The 15,030-nt window shown below is 37.7% G+C and overlaps 1 protein-coding gene across 1 annotated transcript; it reads right to left on the reverse strand.

Moving 5' to 3' along the window:
• Positions 1–3,027: 3,027 nt before the first annotated feature.
• On the reverse strand, positions 3,028–5,912 carry LOC307172058 (Ig heavy chain C region, secreted form). The gene is made up of 4 exons (XM_079894087.1): positions 5,517–5,912; positions 4,828–5,028; positions 4,408–4,725; positions 3,028–4,189 (listed from the first exon to the last, which is right to left on the reverse strand). Exons 1-4 carry the CDS (start codon positions 5,584–5,586, stop codon positions 3,846–3,848), a joined length of 933 nt encoding a protein of 310 aa, XP_079750213.1. The 5' UTR covers positions 5,587–5,912; the 3' UTR covers positions 3,028–3,845.
• Between the last annotated feature and the right edge of the window lie 9,118 nt (positions 5,913–15,030).

A 15,030-nucleotide genomic window follows, 5' to 3' on the forward strand; every position in this document is an offset into this window, starting at 1 on the left:
TTGGCTTGTTTTAGTTTCACTCGAAGTAGATTGGCCTCTCTAGCGAGATTCCTATTCGTCGTTCACCACGACGTACGTCTCCGTTCCCTCCCTCAGGGAACGAGGGTTACCATATGTAACCGAGACGTTTTTCCTCTGGCTGCTGTAACTGGGTGTTTATAAAACACATTTGTTATGGCACATACGCCAAAAGAAAATATGAGCATGTGGTTATGTTTGAATGATAGAAATCATCATTTAGTGACTTGATTCTCTGATCTTTTCCAGAGCCTAATCTCTGATTAGACAGATGATGTATTACTTGTATTATTCATTATAATAGAACTGATTCTGCTGTAAGACACATTGTTGTGACAATCAGATTTTAAAAACCTCTATGGTATCATGCTGACTTACACAGTAATCAAGAATCAGCATATGAATCTCAACAATGGTGACCATTAAAAAAGTGATTTATGCTGCAATGGATGCTGGGAGCCATGGATAAGTTTTGTATTATGCTAGTACCCAGCATGCATTGCAGCATGAATCATTTATTAATGGTCACTATTGCTGAGATTCATATGCTGATTATTGATGTCTGTGTGAGTCTTAGTAATGCAATACCTTTTCTGTGAAACTTTTAGTGCACAACTATTTGTAAAATCCTTCATATTATCTGATGGTCACAACATGGCTAGCTCTTATGCTGTAGAATCACAGTTTTGAGTGAAACTAATATGTTGCCCTTTTAATCAGAGATCAGACTCTGAATGAAATCAGTGAATCAAGCCACTAAATGATGATTGTCATCATCATCAATCCTTCACCATCAACACCCGATCAGACTTTTTCTTGGCTTTTGTGCCATAACAAATATGTTTTATAAACACTCAATTATAGCAGCCAAAGAAAATCTTACGTGCAAAAGTCAAGGGTCAAGAGCCCAACTAAAGCAAACGCTGATCTCCATCATGGTGACCTTAAATGAAACTCAAATCATCAACTTCTAAACCTTTGTTAATTCTAATAAGAACTTCTGTAGACGAATGGCAGTAATAAAGTCAAAGTGGTTAATAATAAGTGAAGCTTGTAATGCTGTTTGTGGAGTTGTTTAATCCTCCTCTGCTGAGATCTTGAGATGTTTAATGTCTTCTTTTATCTCCAGTTGATTTTGCTGTGGCTGGAAGTCAGTTGTAGTTCTTGTGTTTCTCTTTCCTTCAGTGATTCTGCTTGTTAACAGCAGGTGCTCATCACTAATGCTCAATCATCACTTAATTAATCACTTAATTATACAATTATCATTCTGGGATCTAGAAATGTTCTATAATTCATTCAGTTTGAGTTCTGTTTCAGTCATTCAAGTTTCGGTAATATTTGAGTGCTGTGAACTCAATTTTATTTAGTACATATTACTGTTAGGTTTTACAGTGTACACAAGCTGTTGGTTTAGAGTTAATCCTCTGTCCAACGCAACACTTTGGTAACATTGGCATAATTATATACAAGAAGTTACAACATAATACCCTGGATTCACACTTTCACAGGCAAGACTTAAGCCTGTAGTCCCAGACTAAAATGCATGTTTGAGCTGTATTACCTGAAAGCAAATGACATATCTTATGGCAGTGCCATTGTTTTGTCTCAAGATGCACGCCAGTAATGTTTTTTTTTTCTAAGGCACATTTTTAAAAGCTATAATTAAATACCCAAATTGAACTAAGGACAAATCCTGGCTTTATCTAAACCATGTCTGTGAAACTGGGTCTGGGTTAGAAATTAAGGGTTAAGGTTAACCCTAACCCTAACCTTAAGACTTGCCTACAGACTTTTATTTAACAGCATGGTGTTAACTGCAGTGGTTAGGCCTTTAGCATTGCTAAAGGACAAAAATCTTCTCACTGTGACAGTCTGTTTAGTAAAGATTGTTTGTATGGATTGTCCCTAAACTAGAGCTATTGATGCATTCAAAACATACCTGTATCATAAAGATCGTATTTACAAATTGAACATACATGAACGCCCCCACAATGATGAAAATATGAGTAGGAAGCTTGGGATTTTCTTTTAGCCCGATCTTGAAGAGTTATGAGTGTGTCAGTGAGAAACATGTAATACCACAATACTTTGGTATAGCAGTTACATTGTCAGGCTTTTCTATTTACGATGAAGTAAGCTAATGCCTGCACAAAATATGACAGTATTATAGTATTACAATATAACATGTAATGATACATTTTACAGTGGCTTCATAAATTAATTTAAAACATAAATAGTAAAATAGTAAAACCTCATGAATACAAACTTCCCAGGAGGACTTAAACTGTTATTGTGAACATGCACTGTATTTATGATTAGGACTCATGAAGATTTACGGTTTTACTTCATCTGCCGTTAGATAGGTTATTTGCGTCAGTTTCACTAAACGGCCCAACGCGCTCACTTAAGAAGGGACGGATATTTGCTTCAAGTGATAGGCTTGGTGAGTGAAATTATATTTGTATTATCTTTCTGTATATGTATAATTTTCTTTAGATTTTCTTTCTAAAAGTGACCAAAAAGACATTTAACTCCAGCTCACCATCGGTGTCGCCAAACTGCTCCATCTCCAAAACGTTCGTACGCATGGGTCAGAGTTTGCGTGCAGGTGCGCAAATTTTCCCGTCAAGTTTGTTTTTATAAATCACAACTTATGCGTCGGAAGTAGCGTACGCCTCTTTCAGGGCCTGTTTTGTGCGTACGCAACAGTTATAAATGAGGCCCTTGATCTGTTACACTTCCACATGTGTCAGATGTGGGCAGTGGGCCGAATTTGGGTTCCTAACCAGTGGCTAAATGAGACGACAGAGATTGTCAAGGACATTAAACGTCATCAAACTGCACACCAAAATCTACTCACAAGTCGCTTTTACAGCCTCGTTGTGTGCATGCTCTTTCAAACTATTCTTACTCAAACTTTCAGGGAAATGTTTTTATATAAAGACTGACAGAGTTGTTGAAGACTTATCATGCATGAGCTGTTGATACATACACACTCAAGCACTGCATGTACTCACATATATTTATTTGCACACATCACAGCTGAGACAAACATACCGTTCAACTGTCTGTTACTCAGTACATTAAACCATACACTTTATAAAAATGTGCATATTCTTACCTTTATGATACTGTTATCAAGTAACTTTCAACAATCAGTATTTAATACAGATATACTAATGAAAAATATCACACACCCTTACTACAAAACATCTGTGCATTAAAATGAATGTAAATTTCTATATTTATATTGATGGGACTTTTGGAAATGAAAATGTGGCTTTGCTGTGTGCAGAATCACAAAAAATATTCTTCTTTCTCTAAATACTGATAAAAAGGGACCAGAAAATGAACCACACAAAGGTTTCTGATGTTAAAAACCACACGAGAGCTCGAATAAAACATGCAAAGACAAATATTTATTGCTTAATAAACAACACAATCAAATCAAAATTGTTCTGGATTTGAAATCATAATTTCTAGTGAACAGAATGTGAAAATGTTGAAGGGCATGAATAGGCTAACAGAATCACACTCACAATGATATTCTTCTCTTGAAAACTATAAATTTTTCACACTATGATATTATGCTGACTGTGTTTTCGTGTGACCATATTTATTTGCATGCAATAACAAATTAAACACATAGTTTTGACTGTAATTTGGCTTTGATGTTTAACCCTTGGAGAACATTGATCCAGAAAAATGCACAAAAACAAGATCAAAGATTTATGATCTGACCAGACAACAACAGGACAGAAGCTCTGGAGAGCGTACAAGTGAACAACAGATACACATCATGATCTTTTAGTAAAGTTGCTTGTACATTAATAGTCAGGACAAAATGGACATTCTGGCTGTTTACGTTTGCTTGTTACAACTTGTAATGGAGATCCTATATTGCCCATGTTGGCGTGTTTGACTGCGCAGGTGAAGGTGGTTTTGGGATCTTCATACTCTTGTTTCGACACTGTCAGAATACTGAGAACAGACATTGAGTTCTTTTGGTGGATGTGAGTGCTGGTTGATCCCTCTATGTAACGCTGCTCTCCCACTTTCCACATGATATAGACATCGCCAAGTTTAGAGCTGGTGACCTCACACACCAGAGAGACCGTCTCTGTGTAAATCATATCAGGTCTGTAAATGACAACACTGGGTGTCTGTCCATCTGAAATGGAAATAATCATAAAGATTCATAAAAAAAAAAAATCAAACAGAAGTATCAAACAATATTGAATAACAAAAGTTTGACAAGCCAGCTTTTGACACATTTCAAATGTGCTTACATTCTTTTTTTTTTTTTTGTGCCATACAATAAAACGGTGTTCAACCTTTCATCTATGAATGCATACAGAGCCACAACGTTGATTATTTGGATTGACTTACCTCCTTTATCAAAATGAATCTCCTTCTTGATGTCTCTGTTATTATTTGTGTCATGAATACTGCAGGTGACCATTTCACCATCAAACCATGTCTTTGTATCAACGATGATGTTGTGGATTCTTATAAACTGTGAAATGTCTTGAGAAAAGTTTATATTTCCTGTTACACTGCTTACAGGTTCATTCTTCACTTTGCACAACACTGAAGCTTCTTGCACTGTCTTTTCTTCATCTCCAGAAACAACAGCTTCCAAGACAACTTTATTATTGACAAATAATTCTGTCACAATTGGTGGCTTCAGCATCAGAGTAGGTTTAGCTGTTAAAGAGTAAGAAAATGAATATGATTTAATGTGTAAATGTGGATTTATAGAAGTAAGTGTATGAACTAGAGAGAGCACACCAATATTAGACGACTTACTGTTGAAGTTCTTCTTCACACTAATCAGTTTCCCCTGGTCAGTGACCTCGCAGGTGTAGTGTGTAGATTCACTCCATTCACTCTCACCGCTGACTTTATGTCTCGGGCTGTGGATATCTTTTACTCTCCATTGTACAGTGAGGTTATTAGGGTAGAAACCCTCAATAACACACATGACAAACTGAGGACTTTGTGAATTCCCTGAAATTAAAACAAATGATGTTTATATATACAATGTTTAAAATATCTGAAGTTTTGCAACAACAACTGTTATTGTCTGTCATGACCTTTTCTGAATGGTTGTCTAACTGTGCTACACTATATTGCTTTGATTTAATTTCTCTTAAACATTTAGACGACTGACTTGAAATGACTTGTCTCCAGTTGTCTACAGTTTTTACTGTAGGGTTCTGGATGAAATCAGTCAGGTCATATACAGTCTTATTCATTCATTTGAATTTAAGAAAATTAGCAAGTGCAGTCATCAGAATTAAACCAACGGCCAATGTCAGAATTTGCATTAAATAATACATTAAAAAAAGAAAAATACCCCAGAACACTTGAATTTATGATTCTATTCACTGCCAGAAAATTATCCTTTTGTGGACATAAAAAGAAAGAAGGGCATGCAGCATTCAAGTCAGTAAAATGTAAATAAAAAGGACATTCAAATAAAGACCAACACTTGCCTTGACCTCGCTCAGTATTGACGGAAAACAAGCAAAAGATGAAGCCGAGGACTTTTAGAGGACCTGCCATTTTGAGCTCACTTCTTCACAAGTGTCTTTTTTGGTCTTTGCCTCTGAAACTCTTCCCCGCTTGGGGATCCACGAGTTGAACAAACAAGTTAATCATTTACCCAAGTCAAAGTTATGTCTTTTTACACCAGACCTCTCTGTGCACAGACAATGTGTCATGTAAATTAAAAATGTCCCATTGCAAAACATGTCGTTTAGAAAATTGAGCTATCTATTGAACTGGTAAAAACTGAGAGGTAGAAAAAAGTTTGATACAAAGTATTATAATGTGCTCAAACAGCACAAAACTAAAGTTGCTGTTGTCTCCTAGATGGTCTTCCTCATCTCACACTGAATTAAAAATAAATATATAAACATGATTGCCATTTATTGGACTTTGGACTTTTGGTAAACACTGAAAATGTTAAACTCAAAGGTCTTTCACTTTATTTGCAAATGGTTGTTATGTTCTAACTAAGTTTTGCTAACCTTTGAATCAAAGGTTGGTTAGTAGTAGTTAATGATAATTTTGTTTTCCTAAATTTGTATGAAATATTATTTGTTTGATCAATAACTTGAGTAACAGAGTTGAGCTTCATAGTTATAAAATAGTGGAGTAAATGTAGTGAGATTATGTTCTTGTCTTCATGTCATGCTGCAGAAAGTGTCCATGATTTCACTTCTTGATTTTCACAAATTTGTTATCCTCAAAATAAACGTCACTGGTAAAACATGTACTATAATAAAATACTCAAGACATGTTTTTTTCCTTGACAAATTCATTTTATGAATTTAGGTCCTGCGGTGTGCAATGAGTTTACAACAGTACAAATAGAGAATAGTCCATAATCTTATCCCTACATTAAAAAGGTTGTTTTCAGCTCCGGCCTGTGACCTTTGACCTCAGCACTTCCTGATTTTGTAGATGAGCATCAAGCCACAGTCATGATGGAGACACAATATAAACAGAGAGAGTTTAGAGACGATCACCACATGAATTATGACTCAATATATTTACTAATTTCTAAGCCAGTCATCACTAGTACACAAGTATTTAAGTCCTTAAAAATTCATATGCAATACCCCGCATTAATATTAAAGTATGAAGCTCATCATCACAGCAATAATATATAACGTTATGAAGCAAACACTTACATTGTGAAGAATCCATTCTTTTTAAATAGGCAAGACCTCTGATTCAGTAGCAACTCTTATGTCAATAACTAAGACCAACAAAGTGCTGTAAACGGTCAAACAACTTGTGCTGTAATCCAGTGTGTTTAAGATTATGATAATACAATTAAAATAATATGATAAGTTTGCAATATAGAAAGCAGCACAACGGATTGTTGAAAATAACTGGCTGAGAATTACACCAGAAGCACAGTCAAGATATGAATGGCTGTGTGAAGAATAAGGTGGATAAGGAGAAAGAAACTAAATTGTGAATTTGATGCTCTCTTAAACAGATCAAACTCCTCCATCACAATCTATGTATTTCTCCTTTACTGCATCATGATTCATGACTATAATTCACCCGCTGGGATCTACTGTGTCTATACTGTAACTGCATTCAAAAGCATCTGTCAGGAACCACTGTGATCAAAACACAGGATCTCTATCAGACTAAATTGAAGAGTAGACAATATAAATATGGTAAATATGTCAATAATGAGACACTTATTAGAAACACCTCAAGCTCTGATTAAAGCTGTGAATAAAGTCTTTCCACTTCTACCTGCAAAACATTCACACTACAGTACTGTAAAATACAACAAAACATATTATACAATATCTATAACAAAAAAATATTTTAAAAAAGAGAGTAAATGGCTCAGTAACTTTATAAGTAGATAAACTGCAGTCTGAGGTCTTTCTCCTGTAATATCTGGAGCTGCAGTTCTACAGTCTCACCACCAGAGGACAGTGTGCAGATTTACATGAGAAACAACATTATATTTACACTGTCATCATTCACAACTTCAAAATCACAAATAGAAACATGACACTTGGTTTTACTCACATTTAACATGTATGTGGGATTTATATAACAATATGAATGTGTATGAAACATTTCAGTGAAGTAATAATTACCTGAGACTTGATGAACTGATGAACAAACTGGGCTGATCATCTGAAGCTGATGAAAACTGAATATTTTACACTTACACTTACTTCTCATGTGTTTCTGCTGATTTTACTCATGAAGAACATGAAATTGAGGATGATTTGATAATATTCAACAAGCAAGACAATCTAGAAAGTGGACATCTGTCAGATATTCACTATACAAACACACAAAAGCATCAGTTAACAGAATGTCTCTAAAATTATCTGATAGAAATTAATCTTCCAGCTGCTCATATGTTGGAAACGAGAAAAGAAATGTCTAAGCATGCTGAAACCTCCAATATAATATTTCATTATAAATACTCTGTTCATGTTTGTTATACTGTATGAAAAGTAATTGTGAGGTGTAACAATAAATAATGAGTTCAGTTTAATTATAAATGTAACTAATAATTGTATGAGCTGCAGTAACATCAGTTTACTTTACTTTCATCTTCTGTCACAGAACTGAAGTAAATCTTTGTGTAAAACACTGTTCAGTACACTCTTAACCCGAATTAGTTGACTTTACTCGCAAATCGAACCGGGGGGTCATGGCGGACGACAGCAGGCTCCGGCCCACGGTGGACGGCGGCAACTCCTCCGCTCCCTCACGGACGGCAGCCGTCCCTCCAGCACCCAGGCGGCCGGCAGCGAGCTTGTCCGTCCCCCCGGCAACTCACTCCAGCGCACCGCCTCGAGCGTCCATGGCGACGGACTCTGCTCACCATGCTCCATGGCACCGCGGATTCCCCACAGCGGCGAGGGCTCTTTGACAGCGCGTTCCTCCTTCTTCCCAGGTTTCGGCACCAGTGTAACGAGGTATGTTGTTATGGGAAGAAGGAGGCATAACCAAACATTAAACAACTGGCGAACTTTCAAACACTTTAATAACAAAATAACACAAATACAAAATTAAAGTAAAAGCCAGCAGCCCCTCACGGACGACTGCTGGCCACACAAAACAGAAACAAAAACACAACATAAGTTCAGGCCTGTCCTCTCTCGCTCTTCACTGTCGTCGCTCCTCCTTTATGCTTCCGCTCCTCCGTGAGAAATTCGAGACCGGTGCGTCTCGCAGGTGTCGCTCATCAGAGTAATCACGCCACCGGCCTCGTGCCTCTCTCTCACGGCCCTCTGCCTCGTCCTGCCCTCTGCCTCGTCCTGCTCCTGCTCGTCCTGTGACTGTTTGTTCCAGGTATGCTTTATAGTTTCCTAGTCAATGACATCACCCGCCTGTGACGTTCCGACACGCCATTGGTCTGATTTCAGGTGCTTCACGACGCAATCACGCAGAGGCGTTCCCACAGCATCTCGACGCAGCTCAAGTTCCATTGAAACTGAACTTTTTATAATAGCATTTTATTCAGATGTACTGATTGATTGATTTATTATCACCTGTGTTCCACATGTTGTCACAGCTGGCCCATGGAAGTTGGGATCTGAAAGAGAAGATGAGATGATGTAATACATGCAGCTGTACACCTGAATGAGCTGTCCTGCGTAGCCGATGCCTGACATAAAGTAAAATCACATGTTGTTAAAAGTTGTAAGGTCTCTTTAGGAAGCAGTTTTGTTGCTTTATGACTCTCACCCTCAGCCAGAGGACAGAGACGACGCCAACATGTAATGCCTCCTTCCTGTGTGTACTGTCCCATTGCTGAGTAGCAGGAAGTCCACAAGTAGCCACAAACACCAGGTACACTGTCAGAAATAGGAGTACAGCAGGAGTCCATTTCTGTCCCCCAAGGTACATATATGTACCTTTTTGAGGGTCAAAAAGGTACATATATGTCCCCAAGCATTAAAAGGTACAAATATATACCCTTTCTTAAGGTACAATGTCAAAAGACAGCCTCTGCTAAGTAATTTTTTTTTTTTAAGGTTTTAATGATACCTTAATCATTTAAGGTATATTTTAACTTATCACTATATTTGAGTAGCCTTGAAATAAAGGAAATAAAAATTTTGTAAGTCAATTTACTGATATTAAATACTGATAAATATTCACAGCAAAAACTCCAGTGTTAAATTAACTCTCTGGGAGTTTATTTGGCTCCAGACTCAAGAAAGTGTTAAAATATGAATGTTAAATTAACAATCAAGATTGTTAAAGTTAATGATCTAATTAAATGATTAATTGAGTGATGATTGACCATTATTGAAGACACCTGATGTTAACAAGCAGAATCACTGAAGGAGAAAATATAATTTTTTAAGACACCGTTATAGTGATCAGTGTTTGCTTGAGTTGGGCTCTTGACCCTTAAACTGTTAACATTAGATTTTTCTTGGTTGTTGTATCTGAGTTATAACTCTCAGATGAACAAAGAGAAAAGTTGATCAGGTGGTGTTGGTTATGTTTTGACATGATCATAAATTGCCTGAATCACTGAACTCATTTAAAGTCTAATCTCTGACTTAAATGTTTATTGTTGATCACTGTGATAATACAGCATAAGATCCAGAAGTTTTGAAATAATCTAAAGGACTTCTTAAAAGTTGTTCTGATAAAACAAATATTTCTTTTAGGCACACACAGACATCAAGATTCAGTGTATGAATCTCAACAATGGTGACGAGCAGAATATTCAATTAGGGAAAGGAAATTACATAGACAATTCAGATCATAATTTATTCATACCGCAATGCATGATGGGAGCCATTAATGAGTTTTGATTGGTGGCAGCCACTGCAACATGCTTTATTATTGTCACCATTTTTGAGATTCACAGGCTGATTATTGATGTCAATGTGTCTATAAAGGACTTTTCAAAGTCTTTTGATCAGAACAACTTTTACGAATATTTAGATTATATTGAAAATGCTGAAAATCTTTTGCTGTAAAATCACAATGATGCCGTAATCAACAATAAACAGTTAAGTCTGAGATTAAACTTTAAATGAGTTCAGTGATTCAGGTCAAATTATGATGATGTCAAAACATAACCAACACCACCTGATCAACTTTTCTCTTTGTTCATCTGGCAGTTATAACTCAGATACAACAGCCAAACAAAATCTAAAGTTAATGATTTAAGGGCCAAGAGCCCAACTAAAGCAAACACTGATCACCATAACGGTGTCTTAAAAAAAAAATATTTTCTTCTTCAGTGATTCTGCTTGTTAACATCAGGTGTCTTTAATAATGCTCAATCATCACTCAATGAATCACTTAATTATCTCATTAACTTCAACACTCTTGAGTCTGGAGTCATATAAACTCCCAGGAGAGTTCAATTAACACTGGAGTGTTTGCTGTTGGACCTCAAGGTATGTATCTTCTTGATCATATGTAACTTTTTGAGGATCAAAAAGCATTAAAAGTTACATATTTGTACCGTTTCTTTTAAAGGTTAAGGTACAATATTGTACCCTTGAGGGTACAGCCCCAGTGACAAGCCATTGTACCCCTAAAGGTACAATTATGTACTTTATTTTCTGAGAGTGTATCAGGAACGCACCTGAGAACAATAAAACATTATTAAAATACCTCTGACAGAATGATAATACAGTGTGCTGTTAAATATATAAAAATAATTGAATGAAATACCCTATTGCTGCCTCATACCTCCTCCGTACTTGTAGCAGAGGTAAGGAAACCTCCACACGTTCCCCAGTCCGACCACATTTCCTGCCACAGTTAAAATAAACTCTGCTTTACTCCCCCAGTGGCCCCTCTCTTCTATCTGTCCTTCGATTGTCTTCATACCGGCGCACCGTTTTCACCAGTTCACTCTGAACCAGCTGCAATTCTACAGTGGTGGAGGATATACAAGATGGCTGCCAAAGGCAGGGGTGGTTTGTTGGGCTCCACTCAAGCCTTTTGTGTTTTATCACTTTTATTATTGTTGTTCTGTGTTTGGAGTACCAAGATTTCATCTTATAAGGGTATCTCAGATGGCTTATTCTATGGTGAACAAACTAAGCTCTATATGTTTGGGTATGGACACAACACTCTGTATTCCATCTGGTCGTCATTCTGGTGGAAGAGCAACAGGAGCAAGGACAACAAGGGCAAAAAGGCAACATCTCAGCAGGGCAAAGCACAATCATCCAAAATACTACTGATGCTTATGCTTTTAGCTGGGGATATACACCTAAATCCTGGCCCAAGTTTGCAGGAGAAGCAGGCTAGCTCTGTGGAGCAGGTGGGGCTAGGGGCTGGTGAATACGTGGAGGCACCGCCCCTGCACACACTGGAGCCCTGCGGAGCAGAGCCCTGGCCCGCTCAGCTGTTGGCTCTGAGCCAGGAACTACAGGAGCAGCGTCAAGCCGAGGAGCGCACCGCTATTGATCTTAGCCGCCTGTGTACAATGGATTGCAGCCTGACCGGTGAGTCATTCTCTTTGATAGACTCATGCGCGGGTGCTGAGATTATGCAGACCGCGCCGATTATTGTTTTACGTAGATGTAGAACCGCGCGGGATGACTTTCAATCGGTATACAGTGGGGCAGCGAGGCGTGCTAATGGAGGGGCGTGCAAGACGCTACAAACGCGCTCCAATATGGCCAGTCGTGCTACGCAAAAGCAAAAAGAACATCTTTTCTTTCAAACGGTCAATCATGCCAGAGTGCTCTGGGAACCTGTGAGCAAACCAAAAGGAATACTAGGAGGACAATTAAACATCCGCAGTCTAATCTCCAAAAGGGATCAGATCTCAGCGCTTCTCCTGGACTCCAACTTGGACTATATTTGTTTGACGGAAACCTGGTTGCACAACAATATTTCAACAAACATGATCAACGTTTCTGGATATCAATGCTACAGAAAGGACAGAAACTCTGGGAAGGGGGGAGGCGTGCTAATCTACATCAGAGATATATTTAAATGTCACGTAGTAGAACTTAACACCCCCCTCGAATGCCTTGCTCTTAATGTAACTCTATCAACATCAATGAACTTTAATATTGTAGTCCTCTATAACCCACCTTCTCATAATGTGTCTTTTTATGATGAGCTGAGTAAGGTAGCAAAACAGCTTGAGGTTCATAGAGAGACAATATGGTATGGTGACTTCAATATCAATTGGTCTGATAAGGTTTGTAGACTAAAATTAAAAACTATAATGACTAAATTTGATTATGTACAAATGATTAAAGGGCCTACGAGGATTACTCGGCAAACAAAAACGCTCATTGACATGGCTTTTACTAACAGACCAGAGCGTATTACTAGGACCTATAATCTGATAACTGAAGTGCCCAAGTAACTTTTTATATTTTATTAAGTACTAGTTTTGTAACATTCTGAACACAAATTAAATTTTACTCATTACTCATAAAAATAAACAATTTTGTTCCTTTAATTTCATATTATTACATATAATTAGTAAATAAATAATGATATATGTAAGTGTATCAGATGAAGGGGTAAAGGCCACCACAATTATTATTATAGAAGCAAAACCATGTAAAGACAAATCATTTTGATCATTTAAAAACAGGTCATATTAACTAATGTATTAAAGAAAACATTTAAATAATTTTCTGATCAGATTATAGAATGATAGCCTGGTTCTCCCAGACTCTCGTACATTTCATTTGTACAGAGAGTCTGGCCTCTCTCCATTGAGAAACGTTTACTTCCTTGTAGGCGGGTTCTCTGCTAAAGTTCAAAACTATTGGATCTGCCCAGAGTCACTCAGGATCTGCCATAGCCAATCGCTAACGTGTGGTCGTAACGTAATGTCATGCGCCGAAACCGGCCGGAAACAACAAGTCCGAATGATCAGAGGATTATGTTTAGAATAAGATGTCTGTCTTTTATAAAGTTTATAAAGCAACGAGAATACTTTTTGTGCGCAAAAACAAACAAAAATAACGACTTTATTCCACTATTCATTTCCTTCTCTCTGTGCCTCGAGTCTTATCACGTAGTTTGATAGAGCAGCGCGTCTGTGTTGTACGTCACACTATTGGCCGACGCCAGTCATGTGTGTGATCACATCAACGTCATCGTTCTCAGCCACTCCCTCTGTTCGCTGATTGGTCCTACAAAAAATTTATTTCTGGAAACCTAACCCCCAATTTCCACCGGCTGCGTTACGGCTCCGGCACGGCGGCGGAGTCAATAGGTTTCCATTAAAGTCAATGAGTGTATTTCCACTGAATGCGGTACAGCTGCGTTCCGACTCCGGCGATCCGCAGCCCTCCGGAGCAGATACGCAGAGCTTCTATTTTTGCCGGATGCCGGAGAGCTCCGCAGCAATTCAGCACTTATATCGCGCGATCATACGTGAATTTGCGAGATCTCGTGGGTCCTTGTGACTTCAGCTGTCAGTCATGACCGCAGCCGTTCCGCAACAAATCCGGACCTTGTGGGTATTGACAGACGACGGAACACGGAGCTGTCACGCAGCGGAGCCGTTCCACATCCGTTCCGCATCTGGTGGATGCTGGTGGTCAATATACAGCAGTCCCAGACGTAGTACTGAAGGAAAATGAAATTGAGCGGAAGTGCGTAGGAGGGCGCAGCCAGGCTAATAGAATGATGCCTTTGTTTCTAGTTTGGTAATTTCATCTATACTTTGGGAAAAGGCAGACATCATGATTAATATTAATAAGGAGCGTCCTGAGAAACAAGCTTTCGTATAAAACAGCTCGCATCTGTTCTGGTTCAGGTCCTCTGTACGTGATACGTTGATTTAACTCAAGATTCCTTCAATATGAGCATAACTGATGCATATGCATGCCATTTGCAGGTTTACATAAATCAACCATGTAACATTGATGTATGCGCACTGCATAACTAAAATAATGCCCAGGACATACTGATTTTTTTTTGTGACTTCTACATACAATGTAAGCATGTAATGGTGCATTACAGTTCATGCAATTTAAAATTAACTTAAATAAATCAAATATATCTATCAATGTACCATTATCTATTAAGTTAATACTTTTGACCCACATAAACTGCACAGATGTATGGCTGTGAATCAAACAAACATTATGACTTATTATGACTTGATAAGTGAATAAAAGTGTGTAACTGCAGTCTTTTCTACTGTAAAATCTAAAGCTGCAGTTCTACAGTCTCACCACAAGAGGACAGTGTTCACATTTACATAACTATTTACTCTTTCATTTTTGGAAAATATCACATGGAAATAATGATACTGTCCACAAACACATTGGATATTATAGTATTAAAGTCGTGGTAACACTTTAGTATAGGGCCTAATTCTAACTATTAACTAGTTGTTTATTAGCATGCATATTACTAGGATATTGGCTGTTTATTAGTACATATAAAGCACATTTTAATGCCTTCTTCTGCATGATCATATTATGACCCAATACCTGAACATAACAACTACCTTACTAAATATTAATAAGCAGTAATTAGGAGTTT

The sequence above is a fragment of the Squalius cephalus genome (genome assembly GCF_949319135.1).
Source record: "Squalius cephalus genome assembly, chromosome: 1".
NCBI classification, from domain to species: Eukaryota; Metazoa; Chordata; class Actinopteri; order Cypriniformes; family Leuciscidae; genus Squalius; species Squalius cephalus.